Genomic DNA, 27,251 nt, shown 5'->3' with positions numbered 1-27,251 from the left:
TGAAGATGTTTTGAGAAAATAATTTTGTTAATAATTATTAATATATTTTTAATGTATAAAAAAGTCCTATATATTATATTAAGTGTATAAGTAAGGAACATCTCTTTCGACTCAACAACATATCAATTTTGCAAAAAGTAAGCAGTGATATTTCAATGGCCAAAATGTCTCAAAATGTATCTGGGAGTTATCAAGAATTCTATGAAAAAATGAAACAAGACTGTCATATTTCAATGGCCAAAATGTCTCAAAACGTATCTGGAAGTTTTCAAGAAATCTGTGAAAAACTGAAACAAGACTGTGATATTTCAATGGCCAAAATGTCTCAAACCGTATGTGGAAGTTGTCAAGGATCCTATGCAAAAATAAAACAAGAATGTGATATTTCAATGGCCAAAATGTTTCGAAACGTATGTGGGAGTTATCAAGAATTCTATGAAAAAATGAAACAAAAATGTGATATTTCAATGGCCAATATGTTTCAAAACGTATCAAGGAGTTTGCAAGAATTCGATGAAAAAATGAAACAAGAAACTGACAATTTTAGAGCAGTCAATCAGGTATTTCAGGAAAATAGTAAAAATATTTATTTTATATTGTTACTGCGTTTAAATTTTCATGATCGGAAAAGGTCAAAAACGAACAAAAATAACATATATTATAAAATAACTAGCATACTTTGTGCAAATATTACCGGAAGTCATAAATTACTGCCTGCTATTATTTACGATTCTAAAATAAATAAAGAAACAATAAACTATTTGAAAAATCTATCAGTGCCATCATTAGAGATCGTTACTATGTCGAACGATAATGTGTTATTAGAAGAAGATATTTTCGTAAATTGGTACAATACTTACTTTACGACACATGTGATACAACATCAACAGAAGACAAATAGCGATAAAGTGCTTTTATTTCTAAAGCACAGCAAAAAATTTCACTATCCACGAGAAAAGATCGCGCAAGCTGGTTTCGAAATAATTTTTTCTCCAGTATCGTATTTACCAAACTTTCAATCAATACATGAAAAAATTATTAACGTCTTAAAAAATAAACATATCTTTCAAACGAAATTCGAAGATTCTTACATTGAAAATTATGGCCTAGCAATCTCTGAAGCATGGACAAATATTTCGTCTGAAGATATAAAAAATTCATGGAATAATTTTTTTGACCTAGGTTCTCATACAGAAGAGAATACTCCGTCAACAAGTTTTATGAGACATTGAAGTTAATTAAAAATATAATAGAGAAATACACCGGTTTTGAAAAAGTACAAGAAGTGTAGTATTAAGTCCTAGTGGAGAATCCAAAAAAAAATTATCAAGAATAAGCAAGAAAATGAGCGCAAGAAATATCGACAAAATATGTAGAAATATTGCTCTCTCGTATGTATGTAAGGTTCGTATTGCGTTCTCTCGACATTTGTTTAAAGCGTGCATACAATTTCATTTGAAAAATGTTAGAGTCCGCGTATTTCCTTATATGATGCATCGATAAATTTTTTGGTATCAAGGATTTAAAAAACGTAATTTCTCGAAATATTTAAAGCACGATCGTAACTATAAACTCTATATCGTATCAGCGATTACAAATTACTTATGGTTTATTTTAAGTTTCAATTGGAATGAGATGCATGAGAAGTTTATGAAAAAATATTCAAGACAAGTTTGAAAAATTTTTTGTTTCGTTACATAATACTTAATTTTTTTTATATTATTAGTTTAATATGTGTAAAATAAAATATGAATATTTTATACCTAGATATATTTTATACATAGAATACTTTCTTATTGAATATTTTGCAAGCTATTAATAATCGAATTTTTTTACATATAAAGTGTTATGATTTTCAATTCTTTAACTATATAAAATAATGATTTTAACGGCATGAGAGGTCTGCAAAGGAGGTAAGGAAGCACTTGCTCCTTCTCAGGAAAATGAAAAAAAAATAAGATAAAAATAAAGCATAATTATAAATTTTATATCAATAGTTTTTCATATATTTTTAATGACTACATTTCATATTTAACAAAAAAAAGAAAATAAAATAACATCTAATGAAAAAATTTGTCGTGGCAAACTGGTTGGATCCTAACGTCTAGCATCCATTCAGTTTTCCTAAACTAGTTTTTCTTACAATCAGTCAGGCGTTAGAAAAAGTCTAATTTGCGTGCATATGGCGACTACATTTCGTATAAGCGTTTGTTTACAAATAAATAAATAAAACATATAGTTATATTTCGTTAGCGCCTGTCTAGCGTGTAATATTACTTATAATTATATACGGTGATATTTTATGTCAGGCTCCTCCTCTGAAAGAAATTCTGCGAAAGCTACACCTTCACTCCAGCCTACCGGTGTAAATACTATTATAACAAAACAACTATGTCACAAATTATAAACGCTATCCAATTCTCATCGTTGTGAAATATTAAAAATTATTGTATAATAAATGTACCAAAAAGAATATGTATTCTCTTTCTTAAATATTAAATTAATTTTAATAAAATATTGTTGCACAATTTTATAACCAATATTTATTTACTTTACGAATTAATTTATTATTGCTTTATATTAAAAAATGCATTATGTAGTACGTTAATATTTATAATTCTTACATTCTTAAAATTAAATTTGTTCAATATAAATTTAAAATCATTTACGATTATTTAATTTTAAACTTGGTTTTTTCTAATAAATAAAAATAATATCAAAAAAATACTAAATACATATAATGAGAATAAATATTATGTATACTTAAAAATTTAATAATTAATTTGAGTACCTTAATTCTTTATTACTATGTTTTATTATTAAAATAGTATTACATTTAATGAAAGGCAGCATAAAAGTAGTACTTACGAACTCAAATACTTTATGTTAGAAAAAAGCAATCGATTCTCATAAAAATCTAACAGACATAAGAAAATTTAATTTGAAAATATAGTCATCATTACTTGATAGAAACATTAAATATTATACCTAATAATGTACTAGCTTCTTCTCTACTTGCAGAAAAGATTTAAAACAATTATATATATATATATATTTTACGGTTGATACTATAGATATATGTTGAAATTATACTAATAATAGTGCATTTTTATTTTATCATTTAGATCTATCGATTAGAAATTAGTAAAATATCAATAGATTTTTTATGTATAAGTCCAATCAAATTATAATAAAAATCTAAAATACTGACTTATACGAGAATTATAATATGAAACAATTTTTCATGAAACAATTCTTGTTCATGACAATTGGTGTTATATATTTCTTAAGAGAAGCAACTCTGTCATTTTTACTAATAAAAAGAAGAAAAAATTGTAATCAGTTAGAAAATTTTCGTTTGTATCAGCTTTTATTTCTTACACTAGAATGTTTTTCAAAAATTCTGAAAGTTGCAAATTTAAATATACATGTACATATCTATAAAATTATAAGCAAAGATTTATGTGTTTATGCAATATACAGTAAAATTACAAGCAAGGATTTATCTGTTTATGCAATAAATTGTAAAAAAAAAGAAAAAATTTTTTGTTTGTCAAAGATTTAAGTTGCTTTAAGTTTTTTAAATAAATTAAAGAATTTTCTATTTATTCTATGAAATATCAAGATATATATTTAGATTCAACGATTGTCAGAAATATTCAACTTTTATTTATAGAAATAAAGAAAGCTTCAACTTATGTAAGCAAATCTTTAAGTTACGTCGTTCCGCAACACAAAGATTTATACTTTTCGATAAATTACTATACGCAACTATTAAATTACAGTCACCAGTTGCACAAGTTTTAATTATTCTTTCTCGAAATAAAATTTATTAGATTATATTTCGTTATGAATAATTAAAATTATATTTATATGAATAAAAGTGATACTTTCAGTAATTGTTGAATTTATCTTGATATCCTCTACAATATTATTCTAAAATCTCGAATACAAAAACGTTACAGCATTTTATATTGTATATGTTACATTTAAACATATATACATATAATCAATACGTATATATATAAATTAGTATATATATATATATATATATATATATATATATATATATATGTTTAATATATTTATTAGCGTGTATTACTAATATTTAATCATATTTCATACATTTAATTTCAAAAGTCCCAAATAAAAGTTTTTAAATAATGTTTTATATGGCATACGGCAAACTTGTTTCTTCTTTTGGCAATCTTTCTTATTAAAAAATAACTTTCGTTTTTTTTTGGTTTAATCAATGTGATCAGCGTTATTATTTTGTAAATAGTTCCTTATAAAATACTGTATTATGTTTGTCACGTAATATACGAAGTCAAAAATTATAAAAAATTCTATATATGACCAATAACTCTTCTCATATTCAATGTTCAGTTGCTTTTCGGATCCATATGGAAAATTTGCATAATGATTTTTTGGATTTATCCAATTGATAATTTTAGAAAAATCCTCATATAATTTGTAAATTTCTATTTCTTTATTCTCATAGTCATCAACTTCAACGTTAAGATCAATTTTCTTGTCAGATACATCATCAATTTTAATTGGATTTGCAATAAAAAGTATTAGGACGATGTAGTACATATGTCTTGCCCACATACTGATCGAACATAATAATAAATATTACGTATTAAATTAATTAAGTACTACATATTAAATATTACATATTAAAATAATGCAAAAAATAAATAAGTAATTTTAAAATTGGTATTATAAAATGTATATAATTTAATACAATAGTTAAATTAGCAAATATAAATTTTTTTAAATTACAATAATTTTAAAATTTTGTCTATAATTAGTATTTTTTACTAGTAAAATATTTAGATGACTTTTTATCTAAATATTAATCTTACAATATATCTTTATAAATTAACAAGCAACATTGTAATCTTTTGTTATATAACTTTTTTTATATAATAATATAACTTTTTTATATAATAATATATGACACTTTTACGGTAAAATATTTATGTCATCTTAATAAAGTCAGTAATTAATAATTATTAATAAATTATTAATCAATAATTACTGATAATACAGATGCTAATTGGATTTTTTTATTTTCTGCATTACTTTAAAATTATTTAAGTAATCTAAACGTTAAATTACAAGTCCATCCTTGACAAAATATCAAGGAAATAATATGTATCTCTCTTATCATTCTAAACAATTTTAAATAGCTAAATGAGCGCATCTATTCAATTTGTTTGTTGATTATTGATTAAATATATATTCAAAAATCAGATAGAATAAACAGTCAGTGACTTTCTCTCAATCTGATTATGTGATTTATAATGTTTAGAATCATAATTTTAAGAGTATTAATATACGAATGTATATATTGTACTATGTGTATTAACATATAGATTAATCTTACATACCTGTCTTTATGTAAATGTAATTGTATAAAAGTAAATACTTTCAATTTAAAGATAAAAATATTACAATATTAATAAAATTACAATATTACAATATTTTCTGTATTACATGTATTACTGAACATATCCAAAGAAGCTTTTGTAAGATAAGTTAGAAGATTTTGACCTAAAAGATAATAAATATTTGACATAATTAGAAATATGATATGTATTTATGTATTTTCTTTTTAAAGCAAAAAAATGTGAAAGTTTGTTATACTTTTTGCAATTACGTGTGGTCTATAATTCTCAAAACAAACAATTGTTTACTAAATCAAAATCGGAAAATAACGTGAAAAATGACTTCTTCCAAGGTTATGTGAACTAGCATGTTTACGTAATTGACATCATAATTTGTGAGAAGTATAATTATACTCGTTTAAAATTTTGAGTTATTTAAACGTCTTAAAATTACAATAAATAATTGTATTATATGAATTATACTAAAAAGATAAAAAATAATCATGATAACGTTTTAGAATTTATTTAATATAAATTGTATGTTGTATAGAAAAATTAATGTGTAAAAATATTTTTTTCTTTACAAGTATAATTGACATTTATTTTATATCATATATACATGTTAAACGAATATATAATTTATCTTTTACTATATCTTTAAGAATTCAAAGAGAAATAATTATAGGCACATAGAAAAGATAAGAAATGTAGTAAAGATGTATATAAATAATATAAAAATAATAAAATATATTTTTTAATCTTATATATTAACAAAAGAAAAATTAATTTAATTTAACGAATTGCTAACTAACACTGGTTGCAAAGTATATGTATAATATAATTATGATCCTTTTTCTTTTCATATCACACATATGTCATTTAAATATTGTCTTTACACAAAATTATTTGCCTCATAGAAATAATATTGTTATGATGTTTTAATAAAAATATTTTTTATTTTACTATTAAACAGAAACCTAATAGAATATAAATATAATTTGATACAATGAGATTTGTAATTTAGATTTTTATCGTTAGAAACATAAAACTTATTCTATTTTTCATTTTTTTTAGTTGATAATGAAAAAGTTAATACATTACTTAAGAAACAATTTGGCCTTTCATTTGTTTGTTTAACAAGGGAAAGTGACAATATCTACTTTATTATTATAAAAATCATTCAATATAAGGAGAGTTATTGGTTATCCATAGAGTCTCTTATAATTTCTGACTTCGTATATTACGTAACAAACACACTACAATATTTTATAATAAACTATTTACTGGTAAGATTACAAAATAATTTACACAGATCACATTGATTAAACAAGAAGAAACAATAGTTATTTTTCAATAAGAAAGATTGACGAAAGAAACAAGTTTAGTACAAAAAGTATGTATTAGAAACATGTTGGAAATATAATATCGGAATTTTTAATGCTTTTCTCTAATTACAAAAATTAATTTATAATTACTTAAACTATTATAATTTTATCTATTTTATTAACTAATCTATTTACAAAAATACATATTATTCAATTATTATTTAATTATTGAATAACAAAGATGATATATATATATATATATATATCATCATAAAATAACATAACACATAATATACTTTATTATATAATATGTGTAATATACTCCTTTATATGTTATTTATAATGACAGTAAATATACGGCCTGTCCCCAAAGTTTCTGAACTTTTATTAAAACTCATTCTAATTTAATAATCACTAATTTTTATTATAATTATTCAAAATACATCTCTTCTGATGCAATACAGTCTTTACAACTGTCAATTTTTTAAAAGATCGTTGATACTCTTCTTTTGAAATGCTCGCAATAACTTCGCTCGAAGCTCCGACTCACAGAAGCATCGTGGTGTGAAAGTTTCTCGCTTCAAAATCAGTTCATGTCTTTGATCACCTTGCGTATTCACCAGATTTGGCACCGTGTGACTATTTTCTGTTTCTTAAACTGAAAATGAACATGAAAGGAAAGCGGTTCATCGATTTCGGACATTTAGAAAGCTTCGACCAAAGTTATTGTGAGCATTTCAAAAGAAGAGTATCAGCAATCTTTTCAAAAATTGTACGACCGTTGTAAAGACTGTATTACATCAGAACGGATGTATTTCGAATAATTATAAATAAAAATGAGTGATTAATTAATTAGAATGTAAATTTTAATAAAAATTCAAATAACTCTTTGGACAGACCGTGTATAATATATAGGGTGAGTCTTAGGAACCTGACAATTTTTTAAATAAAATAAAAAATGTAATAAGACTTAAAATATTTATTTCTTGTCATATAATAATGAAATATAAAAGGTCATTTGAGTATATTATTTATCATTTATTTTTATATTATTTATTATTTTTTTATTTCTTTTTTAAACAGCACATTTATTATATTTCTTGCGCCATTTATCCCACACTCTATCTACACAAGTTCAGGCATGTCAGTCTGTGACAACTATCTTTGATGTTCCCTTAAGTCTTAATTATATATATTAATATTCTATATATCATATATTTATATCATGTATATTAAATTTTATTAAATATTTAGTAAATAATAATTAACTAAAGATCAACGTTCAAAAATTATTATAGCCATATCAGACGATATGGTGCAAACAGCGATGCAAAACCTACGTGATAGACTAGAGCAGTATAGAATAAATAAGGACACTTGACAAATGTGCTGTTTAAAAAATAAATAAATTGAAAAACTAAAAAAAATAAATAATAAATAGCATTATTTATCTTATTATATATCCTGTTACGAAACAAGAAATAAATATTTAAAATATATTTTATTTTGAAAACTATCAGCATCCTTTGGCTCATTCTATGTATAAGCCATTATAAATTTGATAAATTTCAAATTTTTTTTTATATGAATTAAAATGTATCGAAAACGTTAAAATTTATCTATTTGTCCAAAGGATATTATTAATATTAATATTTGTTTTTATGTTTATGTACCATATTTGACAAAAATAATCAAATAATGTTACATATTTCGTATGGAGTAAATTTATTCCTTTTTTGTCAGCAGTCGTTCGTCTTAAAGAATTTCTCACGTTTTTTTCCTTTTATCAACATAATGCATAAACGCAATATTTGGCTCAATATATTGTAAAATACATTGACATATAAATAACATTAAATAGAAAAGTAAAACAAAACTTATAACAATATATATTAAAAATGCGGTCTCGTACCTTACATATTTTATACTTGATTTGTCCATTATTATGTTTATATATATTTTGTCCATTTCAAAGTTTTTCATACGATCTTTCTGTTTTTTAATAATGTTTTTCAAAGTTTTATTAATATTTTTGACAGTGTTACTAATGTTTTTGAGAGTGTTATTAAGCAATGTTTTTCTATAATCCTTGCTTGTTTCTTTCTGAGGTTCGGACGCATCAGTTTTAATGTCATTGCTATCTTTCTTGCCACATGTTACTTTAACTTGACTGCTTCTGCTTACATAGATAATAGAGAGGACTAACGTAATATATATGAGTTTTGTCATCCTAAGAAATAAAAAAACATAATACATATTATAAATAAACATATAATATAAATATAACATATAATTAGTTGTAGTATATTTAATTTATGATAAATTATAATTTTAGACAAGAATTATATTTTAGTTAGTTAATTACCACTTTCATGATTTTTAATATATTTTAATATTTTTAAATTGTTTATTTTAATAGTAAAGATTAGCAGATAGAATAAATAATTAATAATTTTATTTCATATACTTATTATATACTTAACTATTATGCAACAATTATATTACATATATAGTCGCCGATTTAAAAATATTAGTATTTTGTATTTATATTAACATATCGATTAATTTGACTTACCTGTGCGAAGATAATTGTATATAATTATGCCACACATAAATAAACTTTCAGTTTAAAAATAAAAATATTAAAATATCTTCTATACATAATACGTAGTAGCAAAATCTCTCAAGGAAAATTTTATTGAAGATTTTTAGATGTTTTAGAAGATTTTGATTTAATAGAAAGAAGAACCTTGATGATTAGAATATAAATATATGTACCTTAATATAGAAGAGAAATTTAAATTAATACGATTTTAGGATGTTGATTGCTCTAAACAAAAGTTTATTTAACCAAGATCAAAGAATAATATAACCTTCCTTTCGCGAGGTGTATGATTTGTTTGTTTTTTCACAATTTATGTCAAAGAGCTATTATATCCATTTAAATACAAAATTAAGAAAAATTAAAGAAGCTCTTTTGTGTGACTTCTTTAATTAATATTATCGAATTAATATTTATATGATTATACACACGCATGAAAATATATAAAAAAATAACTAACTATAATTAATTATAATATATAATAATAGTTAGTACATAGTAATACATTCTATAAATTATAATAATTAGAATACATTTTATAAATATGAAAGAGAGAATTGTTACATGACAAAATATATAATTAGATCTTTATATTATGAATAATATATGGCATCATTACAATTTTATTGCATCCAACATATACATATATATATATATATATATATATATATATATATATATATATGCCTTAAAATATGCGAAAAAAAGTGTTAGTAATTTTTTTTAAACAAATCTTTAACATAATTAGAAAATACTAACAATCTATTTTTAATTATATAGACTTATTACAAATAAATTTAATAAACATAAATGGAAAATAACAAATAATAACACCACCAAACATACAGACGTGTATATAAAGAATGAAATAGAATAGACATAAATATCTTGCGAGCTTTCATGTGACGTAGTCTTTTCAAGAATAAAGATAACAAAAAAGATAACGTACGTCAAATGAAACTGTCTTCACCATTTCATTTCTGACAAAATTCAGATAAGGTCATTCGTTTACCATCTCTACCACCAGTTTCGAATTCGACATCTGTCTCATCTTTTAAATCGTACACGTCAATGTTTTTTGATATTCCCTTTTCTCGTTTTCTTTTACCTCTCTTGCGAGCTTTCATTTGACGTACATTATCTTTTTTATTATCTTTGTTTTCAGATTTGCTCGGATACCCAACATACGTTACCCATTTTCGCGAATCTTTGTCTGAGTGCATTTGAATGCAAATCGTTCCTGCTGGATCTGAATCATCTAGAAATTTCGGAGGAATATCAGGATATTTGCGCAAAAACTCCGAGTTGTACTTTCTAGCTGATAATTGCGTGGAAACTGATGCTATTATAGATTGAGGCATCTCTTCGCGATTCTTTTTCACAAACTCCTCCCACAGTAAATCGCTCAATGATAAGCATTCCGGAGGATATGTGGCGTTCCAAAAAATTCCTAACGAATTTGGTGAATTTTTTTTTGCGTTAAATCCTGCGTGTTTTTCTGTAGAATCTGTATATGTTTTCACGTTGTTTGTGCGATCTAAAATTGTTATATTTCTTAATAAATAAATTTGCAAAAGAGAATGTTATTACATAAAAGAAAAATATAATTACAAAAGTATTTTAACATTAATTAATTATAAGTAAGATATGCTTGTAAAACAACTATAAAAGAAGCAAGACAAGTAATCGAAGTAGTGAGAGAGTGGGAGTATTAATAATAGAGGCATAAAAAATAAAAATAGAACTAAAATTAAAAAAAAATATTTATTAAATATGCAATTATTAAAAAAATAGATTATTATTTCCAGCAAAGATCTTATACTTTACTCAAGAAATATATACATACTGAGTATTATTTCATCTTCCAAATCCGTTTCCTTTGAATTCCATACTTCCGACGATGGTATATTCACCGGTAACAATTTATCGGACGCGATATTATATCTTTTAATAGCTGAACGAAATCTTCTAGATGAAAATAGAATTGGTGAGTCGGATTCGTGCAGAGGGGATTCACACGTAATCGGTGCGTCCCGAATTTTCTCCGGCGTACACGGATCGTCGAACAAATTTATAGAAACATCGTTTTCCTTCGGGATAGATTCTCTTGAAGCTGATAAAACTTCCTTGATGGACTCTTCCGATTCGGTGGCCCATTCGGTACTCGTTACTTGTTTAGTATCATTCAATGAAATCACCTTTTCCTTATCTTTTTTACTTTTATTTTTCGAAACATTTTTTCTTTTTTTTACTGGCTTCTCTGTCACATCAAAATTAGATTAGTTATGCAACTTATAAATATTACAATATAATTTATTTCAATGCGAATTTTGGAAACTATTTTTTCTAATCTTAAACGAAGATGTAGATCATACTTCCAAATGTATTATAACATTAATATTAAAATGAAATTTAGTTAATTGCAAATTTAATTATTAATTTTTTTGTAGAATAATTGGATTTGTTTATAATAAAAAGAATTTACGAAAATATAATTATGCTTGCATAATAAATAAAACCTTACTTGCTATCTGCGAGTCTGATTTGCCTTCGATCCTGTCTCCGCTTGAAGAACTCGTACCGATTCGAGATAAAGACGAAGTATAATAACGCCTTTTTGTGGGTGCATTGTCGATTGGTGTACTTGTGAATATATTACCGATGGTAGCACGTTTATAGTTTTCTTGCTTAGATGAATCAGACGTATCTGACATATTGCTAATCTATAATCTGCACACTCGATCACGTCGAAACACTTGAAATCTATACCTGCGATCGGAGATTCAACCAGCATTTACGCACAAATATGAATAGTAATCTTTCGGAAATTTGTTTGGACATTTCCCTCACTACTTGTATGTGTATAAAGCTGTCCTCGCGACCTTTCCAATATTTCTTGTACGGGAACATTTCTATTATCAAGCGTATAGAGTAAACGTGTTGCGAAATTGTCTATATATATAACCGCAACCCGATAAATTGTTACGGATGAATATACCATCATCGAAAGTATGGAATCCAAAGGAAACGGATTCGGAAGATAAAATAATACTCAGTATGTATATATTTCTTGAGTAAAGTATAAGATTTTTGCTGGAAATAATAATCTATTCTTTTTTAATAATCGCATATTTAATAGATATTTTTTTTTTTATTTTAGTCCTATTTTTATTTTATATATATATATATATATATATATAAATGTATATATAATCACATATAGATAGATATATACACAATTATATAATTATATATAAAATATGTTTCCCCCATACATATACACTACGTATACATATATAATTTCTTTTTCTCTTATATATTCTCTGCCCATTTATATAAAAAAGTAATAAGGTGAAAAATAATTTTTGCATTGTTTAAAACAAAATAAAATTTTAAATTATAATTTATACATATATATAAATGTTTTATATACATTAAAGGCTCCAAATTTTTTCCATGCAAGCTGCAATTATTATTTTTTATAATCATGCGATTTGGCTTATCAACACAAAATTTTGTATGAAAAAATACAATAAAACACAATTGTGATACAATTATATATTTCCTATATTATATATATTATACACAATTATTTTTATTATATACAATCATATTATATTATATATAATTATATATATTAAATTAAAATATTTATTTATATTTGAACTTTCTTCTCTTTCTTTTCTTTTAAGAGAAAAGGATTTATGAAAAGACAAAGATATTGACAAATTTAATAATCTTTGCTAACAAGCAGTAAAATACGATTCGTATGACAAATCTCACATGTAATATAATATGCAATAGCGAAAGGTCTGACATCTCTCTTTTAAATGTACACGTGATACGTGATTGAGAGACTGTCAGGCGTAATAGTGTCTGCTAGTTCTTACGCTATTACGCATGCGCGAAAATGGCTTTCATTTCCACACTGATGGAATGTTATTAAAGAATCGTGCGTGTTTTACTGTTTGCTCAAGCAGTATCAAGTAAATTTTTTCTTATTTTTTTCGTTCCTTCAAATTATTCCTCTCAAAGAAAAAGAAAGAGAAGATTTCAAACATAAAAGTGCAATCTAACATATAGGAGGTAAACAAAAAAAAGAGAAAGAGAGACGATCATAAATAATTATTAATTTATCAAAATATTAATTTTATTTTGTTTTAATCTGTAATCATGTGTCCTGAATAGAACAGAAACCCATAGAGGTCGAAAAAAGTCGCACGTGCTCGTGCACTCCTGCGACTTTTCGTTCACCAACGAGGTTATGTCTTCTCCAACGCCGGCTTTAGCACAATTATGTAAGGCATTGGCATATCGCGGGACGAGCGATGAACAAGCTGCTATCCGCGCCGATCAGGGAGGTTAGTCAAAGGATTTACGATGGCGCGGTGCGACCGTCTGACATCTGCGAGACTTGCGTCAAGTTGACCACACTTGTCAAGCCTCTGAACGCTTACATCACCGTAACGAGCGATGTCGCGAACGAGCAGGCGAGCGATACCAATGCGAGGCAACGGCGGAACTCGTTGCTGGGACAGCTCGACGGCATCCCCGTCGCTGTCAAAGACAATTACTGCGTCAAGGGCAGATCTACGACCTGTGCGTCAAGGATGTTGGCCAATTTCTCTCCCGGTTACAACGCCACGGTCTACGAGAAGCTCAGGAAGCAGGGAGCTGTCTTGATCGGCAAGACTAATCTCGACGAGTTTGCCATGGGTTCCAGAACTGTGGATTTCTTTCCGACCAAGAATTTATGGGGCTGGGAAGTGCTGTCATAATTTTATTCATACGAATTGGATTCATCAATTACTGAGTGCAAACTACACAAGAAAGATGCATGGCACATTGCAGGTACATTGTAGTAGACTGTTTAGTCATTATCTGTAATAAAAGTTTTGTTCTTTTAATAGTTTATATTAAGGATTACATTAGCGAAATAATTTTTATGGAATATATATTTATTTTAGGTGGTAGCAGTGGATTCACTCACTGGAGTGGTTCCACTCGCAATCCAGCATCTTATTGTCGGTCTGAAACCAACTTATGGTTTGGTGTCACGTTATGGTCTTATCCCACTGTTAAATTTGATGGATGCATCTGGCATTCTCACAAGAATAGTAGATGACACCGTATTAATTTTGAACGCTATAGCTGATCCAGCAGATCCCATCACTGTGCAAAAGGAATATGTACCAATTAACTTACCCAAAACGATAGATGTTAGTAATCTCAGGATTGGAATACCAAAAAAGAATACCGAGTGCAAGGCATAACCAAGGAGATCCAGGCGTGTTGGGATGAGGTCTCGTCATCTAGAAGAAGCGGGAGCCAGTGTCGTCCCAGTATCACTACCCCACATTGACTACTCCATAGTATGTTACTCCATTTTAAATCGATGCGATATAGCTAGCAACTTGGCCTGTTACGACGGCATAGAATACGGTCACAGAGCTGACGAATGGAGCTCGGCTCATAAATTGTACAAGAAGACCAGGTCAGAAGGTTTCAACGACGTAGTCAAAGTCGTATATTGGTTGGGAATTATTTTTTATTAGCGGAGAATTACAAGGAATATTATGTCAAGGCGGTGAAGATGCGTAGATTAATTACGCAAGACTTTGACGCTTTGTGGAACGGTAATATAGATCTTCTGTTAACTCCGACTACGTTAATCGAGACTCCAAGTTACGACGAATTCACGCAGCTGGACAATCAGACGCAGTGTTTGATCCAGGATCACTGTACGCAACCTGCAAACATGGTCAGTTTGCTTGCCGTCAACGTGCCGATCAAACTGTCTCGCAGAGGGTTACCTTTGTCGTTGCAATTAATAGCACCGCTCTTTTATGAACAGAGGCTGCTCACCGTGGCGAAGTGGATCGAACAGACAGTGCGATTAATTCAATATTTATCGAACAGAAATATAAATGCAAATCGACGAAAATAATGACACTTGTAACACGCTAACGAATCGAAGATATGATCTTTTTGGCGCCACGATTGTGACTGATAAACAGTGCGTTCGTTGACCAAATACAAATGCATGAGACCGAATACATCTTTTTTTTGAAATATAACGAATTTATATATAATTGTACTACTTAACATGTCAAATTTTGTCGTGCGATATATTCATATTTACAAATAAAACTAATTACAAATGATTTCAAAATATCTAAATTAGTGTTTTAAAAAATTTTGATATTTATTAAAACAATATTTAAAACACAAAATTAAAAAAATTAATAAGAGAGAGAGAGAGAGAGAGAGAGAGAGCGACAGTAGTGCAAAATTTTTTAAGGTCAGAAGAGTGATATTTATTAATGTTTCTTTATATATTTTTGCAGAAGTCATAAAGGGAAATATTTGCTCACAGCATCGCAGTTTGTGTGTATGTATCTATAATTATAAATATTTCCTAGTAGCTAATATAATTTTCATAATATATGTACCAATAATGTATATACTTAACTATAAAAAAGTTATCAAGTATCATATGAAGAAGCTGTTTACCAGAAGAAACCACGACTGTCGATACAACAGATTTTGCACCAAACTCTCCTGACATTTCGTATGTTTTGGATTATTTCCTGCCATATAAGTGTTAATTAGAAATTTCAGTGATCGCATTTGTTAATAATAATTCTTACGATTATTTAAAGGCAGAACAGATGAGTCTTTCTTACTACCTTAACACAAATTCATTCAGCTATATTTAATCGTCACACCCATGCAAATAACTTAATTTTTATTCTATAAGATTTATTTATTTTATTCAGACTATAAAGCTTAATGAACAATATATGAGTCTTATTCACGTCCTAATTAAACATGATAGATATCGTATATCGATAATACGTATAAGAGCAAAAATATAAATTAAAAGTTTAATTGCAATCCAATAGAAATATTTATCGAAAAACATACTTGAAAACCATAACTTGTAAATTACATGTAGTATGTTTTGTACTGTACATTTATGATATACATTATATATAGTAATGATAAAAATTCCTTTTTGCAAAGTTGCACTTATTTAAGCATTGTAAAAAAGAAGTAATTTTTTGAAATCTACAAAAAAATGTAAATATAATTATAGATAAAAGTAAAAAATATTAATGTAATATTGTAATAGCTTCTTCTCTCTCTGCTCGCAAAAAAGACATAAAACATAATTTTACATATACATATATATTTTTTAATGTTGGCAAAAGATGTGAGATTTTACAATTAGTATATTTTCTGCAATGGTGTTTCATAATTCTCAAAACAAACAATCGTCTACTAAATCGAAATCCAAAAAAAATGTAGGGCTTCTTCTAATGTTAATCTAATGAGTATGTTCACGTAGTTGACATTACAATTGAGAGATCTTTTACGCGTTTAAAATTTGCGCAGTAACTTAAATGTCTTAAAATTACAATAAATAATTATATTAATATTACATAAATTATATAAAAATGATAAAATTAATTATAACGTTTTAAAAGTAATTTAATACAAATTGTTGTATAGAAAAATTAACGTTTGAAAATATTTATTCTCTATAAGTACAATTGACATAATATCACATATGCATATTAAACGAATATTTAATTTATCTTTTAATGTATCTTTAAAAATGCAGAGAGAAATAATAACCAGCACATAGAAAAGATAACAAATGTAAAGTAAGAATGTATAAAAATAATAAAATATATATTTTAATCTTATTATATGTACGGTACTAAAAGAAAAAAATCAATTCGACGGCTAATTAACATTGATTACAAAGCATAATACATATAATTATGATAATTTTTCTTTTCAGAATTCGCACATATGTATACCATTTAAATTGTTTTTATATGAAATTACTTACCTTATACAAATAAGAAGAATAATGCTGTAATGCTATAATAAGAATGTTTTTGTTTTACTATTAAATAGAAACCTAATAGAATATAAAAATAATTCTGATACAATTAATAAAAATATACTAAATGAGAATTGTAATTCAGATCTTTATGATTGCAAACACAACAACTTATTCTATTTTTTTATTTAATAGTGAAAGTCAATACATTACTTAAAAACATTTTTGCTCTTTAACTTGCTTATCTAATAAGGTAATATCTTCTTTATTATTATATTATAAAAATGTGTTAGAAATACATGTTGGAAATATTATCGAAATTTTTAATTACTGTTTCTAATTACAAAAATTATTTTAGTTATTAATTACTTAAATTTTATTAAAATTTTACAATTTATGCACAAATATCTATAATATAATACATAATATACTTGATAATAATGAATGTACAATATACTATATTATACATATGTCTTATTTATAAGAATAATAAATATAATATGAGAGCTTTAGGAATCTGACAATTTTTTAAATAAAATAAAAAAGTGAAATAAGACATAATAGGCGAGTTTTTTAATTCATCAATTGATCAATCGCACGATGCGCAAATGCAGCACGTGTTGTATTTACGCATCATGCGATTTATAAGTCGAATTAAAAAACTCGCCCAATATTTACTTTTTGTTACATAATAACAATGGAATATAGAATGTCATTTGAGTATATTATTTATTTTACTCATTATTTTAAACAACACATTTATCAAATGTCCTACGTCATTTGTCCTACATTGCTCTAGCATACAGGCTTCGCATCGCAGTTTGCACCATATTGTCTGATATGGCTGCAATTTCTTTTTGTATGTTGGCCTTGAGTTAGTAAATATTTATTAATATTTATTAATATACACTTGAAACTTGTAAGATTAAAAAAAGTAGTCACAGACTGACAGGTCTGGAAAACATTCCGGTCATGGAATATCTCCTTCTCTGAAAATCACATGGCCTAAAAATATTTCTCAAAAACTACTGCCATGAATGTTGTCTAGGAATAAATTACAGACCAGATAATATAGTGCAAACAGCCATGTGAAACCTTCGTGACAGATTAGAGTAGTATATATATAAGAAATAAATATTTAAATTATATTTCATACTGAAAAGCGTCAGGTTTCTTTGACTCTACATAAACTATGATGAATTTTATAAATTATACAAATTTTTTTTATAAAAATTAAAATCTACTGAAAACATTAAAATTTATCTATTACAAATGCATTTTTGATAGTAAATATTTATCTTTTATGTTATGATTATATTTATGTACTATATATAATGTTCTTTTTGTTTTTTTTTCTTTTAGTCAATATAATCTCTTATATTTACGAAATATACGGTTCGATATAATATAAAATACATTGATATATAAGCAACAATACATAGGAAACTACAACAAAATTGAAAACAGTATATAATAAAAATAGTGCGGTCTTATATTTTCTATACTTGGGACTTAATTGCACCATTATTTTATTTATTTCTTCTTCAAAGTCTATCACATAATGTTTCTTTATATCACTATTGTTTTTGAGAGTATTATCAAACAATTTGTTTTTATAATCACTAATTATTTCTTTCTGATTCAGACGCCGCTTCCATTTTAATGTCATTGTCAACTTATCTTGTCAGATGTTACACTAACTCGACTTTTTTCCTTGTACTTATAATAGAGAGAAGCAACATAACATATATGAGTTTTGTCATCCTAAGAGAATAAAACATAATACAAATTATAAAATAAATATATAATATAAATATAACATATAATTAATTGTAGTGTAAATATTAATTTTATAATAAATTATATATATAATTTTAGAGAAGAATATTATTTTAGTTATTATTTTATATAGTCGCCAACTTAAAAATTAATTAATTATGTATTTTGTATTTATATTAATATGTCGATTAATATCTCTTACCTGTGCGAAGATAATTATATATAGTTACACCGCAAATAATCTCTTAAAAACAAAATTATTAGAAGTTTTTCTTTATAACACCTAGCAAAATCTACCAAAAAAATTTTGTAGAATGTTTTAAAAAATTTTGATTTGATGGAAGCTTAACAATTACAATGTGTAATATGTGTTTTAATATGGGAGGAAAATTGAAATTAATTTTGTGCTGTTGATTGCTGAAATTTAAAATGTATTTAACCGAAATCAAAGAATTATATAACTTTTTTTTGAGATCATATAATTTGTTTATACAGTTTATGTCATAGATATATTCATTTAAATACAAAATCTAAGCTTTTTTGTTGTGAGTACCTTATAAATACTTTTTAATTATATGATTGTACACACACATGTGAAAATATACAAAAATACATATAAATATATGCAAAAATAATTAATTATAATATATAATAATAATTAGTACACACACATAGCAATACATTTTCGGGAAAAAAAGGTGGCCATATATGGATTTTTTTAATATCTGATCCTGTCTTACCAAGTATAGTCATATATGATATTATATAATATTATATGATAATTAAATAAAATCATACGATATATATGATTTTATTAAATTATCATATTACCATATATAATTATATTTGGCAAGATATGCTCAGATATTGACAAAATTCATATATGACCAATTTTATATGGACTTTTTTTTCCCGGGTTTTTAAATTATGAAAAAGAAAATTGTTACATGACAAAGAAATAAGAATGAATAGAAAGCGAATTGAAATAATTCACGACTATATAAGAAATAATAAAGAATAAACATATTTACTAGTACAATTTACATTGTCATTGTAAAATACTCTTGTAATTATTGTATATACAACTTATTGCATGTAAAACTTAAATAAGTATTATAAATTAAATAAAAATTATAAATATAATTTAAAATTATAGTTATAAATATAAAGTTTTATATACATTTAATATATAATAATGTAGAATATAAACATGCAAAGTACATGTTTTATTCAATGCATCACAAATAATAATAACCAGTTGCATTATGATTTTAGATCAACTTTAGATCACTTGATTGTAAAATACGAGATGCATTTCAACATAGAAATATATATGCCCATGTGGATCAAATACAAAATGCACCATATTATTTGCCAGAAAACAAGCATTTTTTATAAAATTCTCAGAAATACGTCGTTTTTTAAATAAATTATTATTTGTCAATATTTACTACAATACTTTCCTAAAGTTATGAGCACATAAGAAAATATTTTTCGCGTAAACACTCAATGATGATTGAATACAGAATAAATTAAAAATTACAAAAATAATATCTATTTTGTTTTTTGATAGAATCGAAAAATATATTTTACTGACATAAAAGAAGTTTTTTATATTAACTTAAAAATGAAATATTTTTCAAATGATTATTAAAAACTTAATACTAAAATTTTATTAAAACTTTATTAAAACAGAAATTAGTAAAATTTTCATACAAAAAGTCAAGAAATAGCAAATACAGTATTTTAGCATTATTAAAAATGAGATTCTTCCATGCATTTTTAAAAAGTTTTATCAAAAGAAAAAAATTGCTTATATATTTTGACAAAAAAGTAGTATCTATATACTTTACTTTTACTTTTATAGCTCACCGCATATATTAAAAATAATAGATATTGGAAAAATTAACAAAATTCTTTACGCAAAATAATACATAATTTTTTAACACAGTTTTCTCTTTTCTTCCTACTTTAATTTTATTGTTTTACTAAATCATAAGTAATAATGTTCTACCGTTTATGCGTACCTATAAACAATAAACATAAGAAAGTCACCACACAAATGTTAAATAATATTTTTGTATACATTTATTCGAAAAGTCCTTCTCAAGAACAATATAATTTTCGACATTTCAACAGTTCACACTTCACAGCAAAAGTTTTCGGAGTATCTTTGAAATCAGTAAAAGTATGTGTGAAGATGTTTTGAGAAAATAATTTTGTTAATAATTATTAATATATTTTTAATGTATAAAAAAGTCCTATATATTATATTAAGTGTATAAGTAAGGAACATCTCTTTCGACTCAACAACATATCAATTTTGCAAAAAGTAAGCAGTGATATTTCAATGGCCAAAATGTCTCAAAATGTATCTGGGAGTTATCAAGAATTCTATGAAAAAATGAAACAAGACTGTGATATTTTAATGGCCAAAATGTCTGAAAACATATCTAAGAGTTCTCAAGAATTCTGTGAAAAAATCAAACAAGGATGTAATATTTCAATGGCCAAAATGTCTCAAAACGTATCTAAGAGTTTTCAAGAATTCTGTGAAAAATTGAAACAAGAATGTAATATTTCAATGGACAATATGTTTCAAAACGTATCTAGGAGTTTGCAAGAATTCGATGGAAAAATGAAACAAGAAACTGGTTTGAGTAACACTTTTAAACAAGCATTCATTCAGCTATTGAAGCAGGAAAATATTAGTAGAGATAATATTTATTTTATGTTGTTAGTGCGTTTAAATTTTAATCATCGGAAAAGGGTAATAATGCTCAATGAAGCTAACATGTTTTATATGAAAGATGATGGAATAACTAGCATAGTTTGTGCAAATATCACAGGAAGTCATAAATTAGATCCTTATATTATTGTCAAATTAGAAGAAATTGAAGAAACGATAAACCGTTTAAAAAATCAATTAGTGCCATCATTAGAGGTCGTTGCTATGTCGAACGATAATGTATTATTAGAAGAAGATATTTTCGTAAATTGGTACAATATTTACTTTACGACACGTGTGATAGAACATCATCAACAGAAGACAAATAGCGGTAAAGTGCTTTTACTTCTAAAGAACAGCGAAAAATTGAACCGTCCACCAGAAAAGATCATGCAAGCTGGTTTCGAAACAATTTTTTTTCCAGTATCGTGTTTACCAAACCTTCAACCACTACATGAAAAAATTGTTAACGTCTTAAAAAATAAACATATCTTTCAAACGGAATTCGAAGATTTTAACTATAATAATTTTAGCACAACAATCTTTGAAATATGGACACATATTTCGTCTGAAGATATAAAAAATTCATGGAATCAATTTTTGAAACTAGATTCTCATACAGAAGAGAATACTCCGTCAACAAGTTTTATAAGACATTGAAGTTAATTAAAAATATAATAGAGAAATACACCGGTTTTGAAAAAATACAAGAATTATTAAGTCCTAGTGGAGAATCCAAAAAAAAATTATCAAGAAAATGAGCGCAAGAAATATCGACAAAATATGTGGAATATTGCTCTCTCGTATGTATGTAAGGTTCGTATTGCGTTCTCTCGACGTTTGTTTAAAGCGTGCATACAATTTCATTTGAAAAATGTTATAGTCCGCGTATTTCCTTATATGATGCATTGATAAACTTTTCTGGTATCAAAGATTTAAAAAACGTAATTTCTCGAAATATTTAAAGCACGATCGTAACTATAAACTCTATATCGGATCAACGATTACAAATTACTTATGGTTTATTTTAAGTTTCAATTGGAATGAGATGCATGAGAAGTTTATGAAAAGATATTTAAGACAAGTTTGAAAAATTTTTTGTTTCGTTACATAATACTTAATTTTTTTTATATTATTAGTTTAATATGTGTAAAATAAAATATAAATATTTTATACAGATATATTTTATACATAGAATACTTTGTCTTATTGAGTATTTTGCAAGCTATTAATAATCGAATTTTTTTACATATAAAGTGTTATGATTTTCAATTCTTCAACTATATAAAATAATGATTTTAACGGCATGAAAGGTCTGCAAAGGAGGTAAGGGAGCACTTGCTCCTTCTCAGGAAAATGAAAAAAAATAAGATAAACATAAAGCATAATTATAAATTTTATATCAATAGTTTTTCATATATTTTCAATGACTACATTTCATATTTAACAAAAAAATAGGAAATAAAATAATATTAAATGAAAAAATTTGTCGTGGCAAACTGGTTGGATCCTAACGTCTAGCATTCATTCAGTTTTCCTAAACTAGTTTTTCTTACAATCAATCAGGCGTTAGAAAAAGTCTAATTTGCGTGCATATGGCGACTACATTTCGTATAAGCGTTTGTTTACAAATAAATAAATAAAACATATAGTTATATTTCGTTAGCGCCTGTCTAGCGTGTAATATTACTTATAATTATATACGGTGATATTTTATGTCAGGCTCCTCCTCTGAAAGAAATTCTGCGAAAGATCTTACTTAACGGATTTGTGTTTAATCGATAACAAATAATTGTAATATGATAAACTTAAAATATGAATGTATATATCATATTGGTACATGTATTTTTCTTAGTACTTTTTTAACCAAAATTGTTTAACGGATTTCAGTTTAATTGATAAAAAATAATTGTAATATGATAAAGTTTAAATATGAATGTATGTATCATATTTGTTTTTTATGTGCATATGTATTTTTCTTAGTACTTCTTTACTCCAAAATTCACGAGACAATTTGATTTTTTTCGCCAGAAGTTATCAAAAACTAAATTTTATAATTTATTTTAATAATTCTCTATTTTTTCGAAAGTATGGCGTTATCTCAATTATTCTAGTTGCGTTATGTTGTACTTCATTCATTCCAATTTGCGAAATATGATATGAGAAAACTATATAATTGTATATTATGCGATTTGTGTTGTTATCTGTCGAAGCTACACCTTCACTCCAGCCTACCGGTGTAAATACTATTATAACAAAACAACTATGTCACAAATTATAAACGCTATCCAATTCTCATCGTTGTGAAATATTAAAAATTATTGTATAATAAATGTACCAAAAAGAATATGTATTCTCTTTCTTAAATATTAAATTAATTTTAATAAATTATTGTTGCACAATTTTATAACCAATATTTATTTACTTTACGAATTAATTTATTATTGCTTTATATTAAAAAATGCATCATGTAGTACGTTAATATTTATAATTCTTACATTCTTAAAATTAAATTTGTTTAATATAAATTTAAAATCATTTACGATTATTTAATTTTAAACTTGGTTTTCCTAATAAATAAAAATAATATCAAAAAAATACTAAATACATATAATGAGAATAAATATTATGTATACTTAAAAATTTAATAATTAATTTGAGTACCTTAATTCTTTATTACTATGTTTTAGTATTAAAATAGTATTACATTTAATGAAATGCAGCATAAAAGTAGTACTTACGAACTCAAATACTTTATGTTAGAAAAAAGCAATCGATTCTCATAAAAATCTAACAGACATAAGAAAATTTAATTTGAAAATATAGTCATCATTACTTGATAGAAACATTAAATATTATACCTAATAATGTACTAGCTTCTTCTCTACTTGCAGAAAAGATTTAAAACAATTTTATATATATATATATATATGTATATATATATATATATATATATATATATTTCACGGTTGATACTATAGATATATGTTGAAATTATACTAATAATAGTGCATTTTTATTTTATCATTTAGATCTATCGATTAGAAATTAGTAAAATATCACTAGATTTTTTATGTATAAGTACAATCAAATTATAATAAAAATCTAAAATACTGACTTATACGAGTATTATAATATGAAACAATTTTTTATGAAACAATTCTTGTTCATGACAATTGGTGTTATATATTTCTTAAGAGAAGCAACTCTGTCATTTTTACTAATAAAAAAAAGAAAAAATTGTAATCAGACAATTTTCGTTTGTATCAGCTTTTATTTCTTACACTAGAATGTTTTTCAAAAATTCTGAAAGTTGCAAATTTAAATATACATGTACATATCTATAAAATTATAAGCAAAGATTTATATGTTTGTATAATATACAGTAAAATTACAAGCAAGAATTTATCTGTTTATGTAATAAATTGTAAAAAAAAAAGAAAAAATTTTTTGTTTGTCAAAGATTTAAGTTGCTTTAAATTTTTTAAATAAATTAAAGAATTTTTTATTTAATCTGTGGAATATCAAGATATATATTTAGATTCAACGATTGTCAGAAATATTCAACTTTTATTTATAGAAATAAAGAAAGCTTCAACTTATGTAAGCAAATCTTTAAGTTACGTCGTCCGGCAACACAAAGATTTATACTTTTCGATAAATTACTATACGCAACTATTAAATTACAGCCACCAGTTGCACAAGCTTTAATTATTCTTTCTCGAAATAAAATTTATTAGATTATATTTCGTTATGAATAATTAAATTTATATTTATATGAATAAAAGTGATACTTTCAGTAATTGTTGAATTTATCTTGATATCCTCTATAATATTATTCTAAAATCTCGAATACAAAAACCTTACAGCATTTTATATTGTATATGTTACATTTAAACATATATACATATAATCAATACGTATATATATAAATTAGTATATATATATATATATATATATATATATATATATATATATATATGTGTTTAATATATTTATTAGCGTGTATTACTAATCTTTGATCATATTTCATTTAATTTCAAAAGTCCCAAATAAAAGTTTTTAAATAATGTTTTATATGGCATGTAGCAAACTTGTTTCTTCTTTTGTCAATCTTTCTTATTAAAAAATTACTTTCGTTTTTTCTGGTTTAATCAATGTGATCAGCGTTATTATCAAATATAAAAAATGTCATGTAGACGTGAAAAGTTTGCGTTTTAAGTCGATATGTATCGCCTGTATTGTTGCCTTTTTACCGCGTATGTGATTGGCGGTCGATGATGTCGTGACAGAGAGAGAGAGAGAGAGAGAGATACATAAATATTAATATATATCAACATTATTAAAATACATAAACATTATTAAAATATTAATTAAAAATTAGATTATTTGAGACGCCGTATATATAAATACCGAGGTGAGACGTTCGTGTTTCGTCTGTAATAAATTGTCTATAATAATTAATTGTACACATATACATACATACTATACAGATGATAAATTATTTGTTAACGATTGTATATTTATTTGTCGAGTTGTTTGCATTAAAATTTGAAATTGCAATAGTTCTTCATAAAACATAATACTCGTATGTAGTATTAATATATATTATTGAATAAAAATATTAAGCGCGTATATTTTGTATATAATATATATTTATACATTAAGCAGTATATTCTATGATTACAATATATTATATATTTTAATTTTTACTATAATATTTTCTCCATGTAAAAATTTTTATCATATTATTTCGTCACGAAAGAAAAAATATAGAGCGGTAAGATGTACAGCGCGAAACGTGTATTACTGGGAAAAAACAGGAACGATTCTCAGAATTCGTCGACGAGAGCTACACGCGCCTATCACGCACACGCAGTGATGCCAGAAAGAGCCACTTCCTCCGTAATGAATTAATAAATTTTATTATAATTTACTTTCGTGGAATTAATTTTTTTTTTGTCACGATGATCGCATAGCATATTTCACGCAATTCCATTTGGGTGTATGAAGCTGGATTTCATTTTGTGAAAACTCTTATTAATTAATTATTAATATTAAATTTAATAGTTCTAGGTAGATTAAATAAATAGTTTTACCTTTTATTAAATCTTTCAGTTACTTCGTTCCGCAACACAAAGATTTATACTTTTCAATAAATTACTATACGCAACTATTAAATTACAGTCCCCAGTTGCACAAGCTTTAATTATTCTTTCTCGAAATAAAATTTATTAGATTTTATTTTGTTATGAATAATTAAAATTATATTTATATGATATAATTTATATTATAAAAGTGATAATTTCAGTAATTGTTGAATTTATCTTGATATCTTCTACAATATTATTCTAAAATCTCGAATACAAAAACGTTACAGCATTTTATATTTTATATGTTACATTTAAACATTTATATATATATATATATATATATATATATATATATATATATACTTATAATCAATACGTATATATAAATTAGTATATATATATATATATATATATGTTTAATATATTTATTAGCGTGTATTACTAATATTTAATCATATTTCATACATTTAATTTCA

General features: G+C 25.2%; 2 protein-coding genes and 1 pseudogene across 8 annotated transcripts; 2 read left to right on the top strand and 1 right to left on the bottom strand.

Moving 5' to 3' along the window:
* Positions 1–4,131: 4,131 nt before the first annotated feature.
* Positions 4,132–12,293, bottom strand: LOC140662873 (uncharacterized). 7 transcript variants are annotated; one of them, XM_072886555.1, is made up of 6 exons: positions 11,845–12,288; positions 11,167–11,580; positions 10,509–10,857; positions 8,631–8,948; positions 5,397–5,559; positions 4,132–4,612 (listed from the first exon to the last, which is right to left on the bottom strand). In XM_072886555.1, exons 1-5 carry the CDS (start codon positions 12,032–12,034, stop codon positions 5,508–5,510), a joined length of 1,323 nt encoding a protein of 440 aa, XP_072742656.1. In that variant the 5' UTR covers positions 12,035–12,288; the 3' UTR covers positions 4,132–4,612; positions 5,397–5,507. The 7 variants fall into 7 exon arrangements, with proteins under 7 accessions (XP_072742656.1, XP_072742657.1, XP_072742655.1 ...); XM_072886556.1 differs by lacking the exons at positions 4,132–4,612; positions 5,397–5,559 and adding an exon at positions 7,060–7,376 and having other exon boundaries at positions 11,845–12,284; XM_072886557.1 differs by lacking the exons at positions 4,132–4,612; positions 5,397–5,559 and adding an exon at positions 8,324–8,498 and having other exon boundaries at positions 11,845–12,284.
* A 923-nt stretch (positions 12,294–13,216) lies between these two features.
* Positions 13,217–15,988, top strand: LOC140662819 (glutamyl-tRNA(Gln) amidotransferase subunit A, mitochondrial-like; annotated as a pseudogene).
* A 5,092-nt stretch (positions 15,989–21,080) lies between these two features.
* On the top strand, positions 21,081–24,075 carry LOC140663000 (jerky protein-like). The gene has a single exon (XM_072886833.1). The coding sequence runs from the start codon at positions 21,305–21,307 to the stop codon at positions 22,340–22,342; it is 1,038 nt and encodes a 345-aa protein (XP_072742934.1). The 5' UTR covers positions 21,081–21,304; the 3' UTR covers positions 22,343–24,075.
* Positions 24,076–27,251: the final 3,176 nt, after the last annotated feature.

Source organism: Anoplolepis gracilipes, chromosome 2, assembly GCF_047496725.1.
Source record: "Anoplolepis gracilipes chromosome 2, ASM4749672v1, whole genome shotgun sequence".
Lineage (NCBI taxonomy): Eukaryota > Metazoa > Arthropoda > Insecta > Hymenoptera > Formicidae > Anoplolepis > Anoplolepis gracilipes.
Note: the sequence above shows the minus strand (reverse complement) of the source record. Positions and strands in the feature narration are given on the sequence as shown.

Excerpts from the sequence above, each read along its gene's own strand:
- LOC140662873 (XM_072886554.1), bottom strand. The coding sequence starts at position 12,034 with ATGTCAGATACGTCTGATTCATCTAAGCAAGAAAACTATAAACGTGCT. Across the intron at positions 10,858-11,166 it reads GGAAGATGAAATAATACTCA|ATCGCACAAACAACGTGAAA; the intron begins GTATGTATATAT and ends TAACAATTTTAG. Across the intron at positions 8,949-10,508 it reads GATTCGCGAAAATGGGTAAC|GATGACAAAACTCATATATA; the intron begins GTATGTTGGGTA and ends TTTATTTCTTAG.
- LOC140663000 (XM_072886833.1), top strand. The coding sequence starts at position 21,305 with ATGGCCAAAATGTCTCAAAATGTATCTGGGAGTTATCAAGAATTCTAT.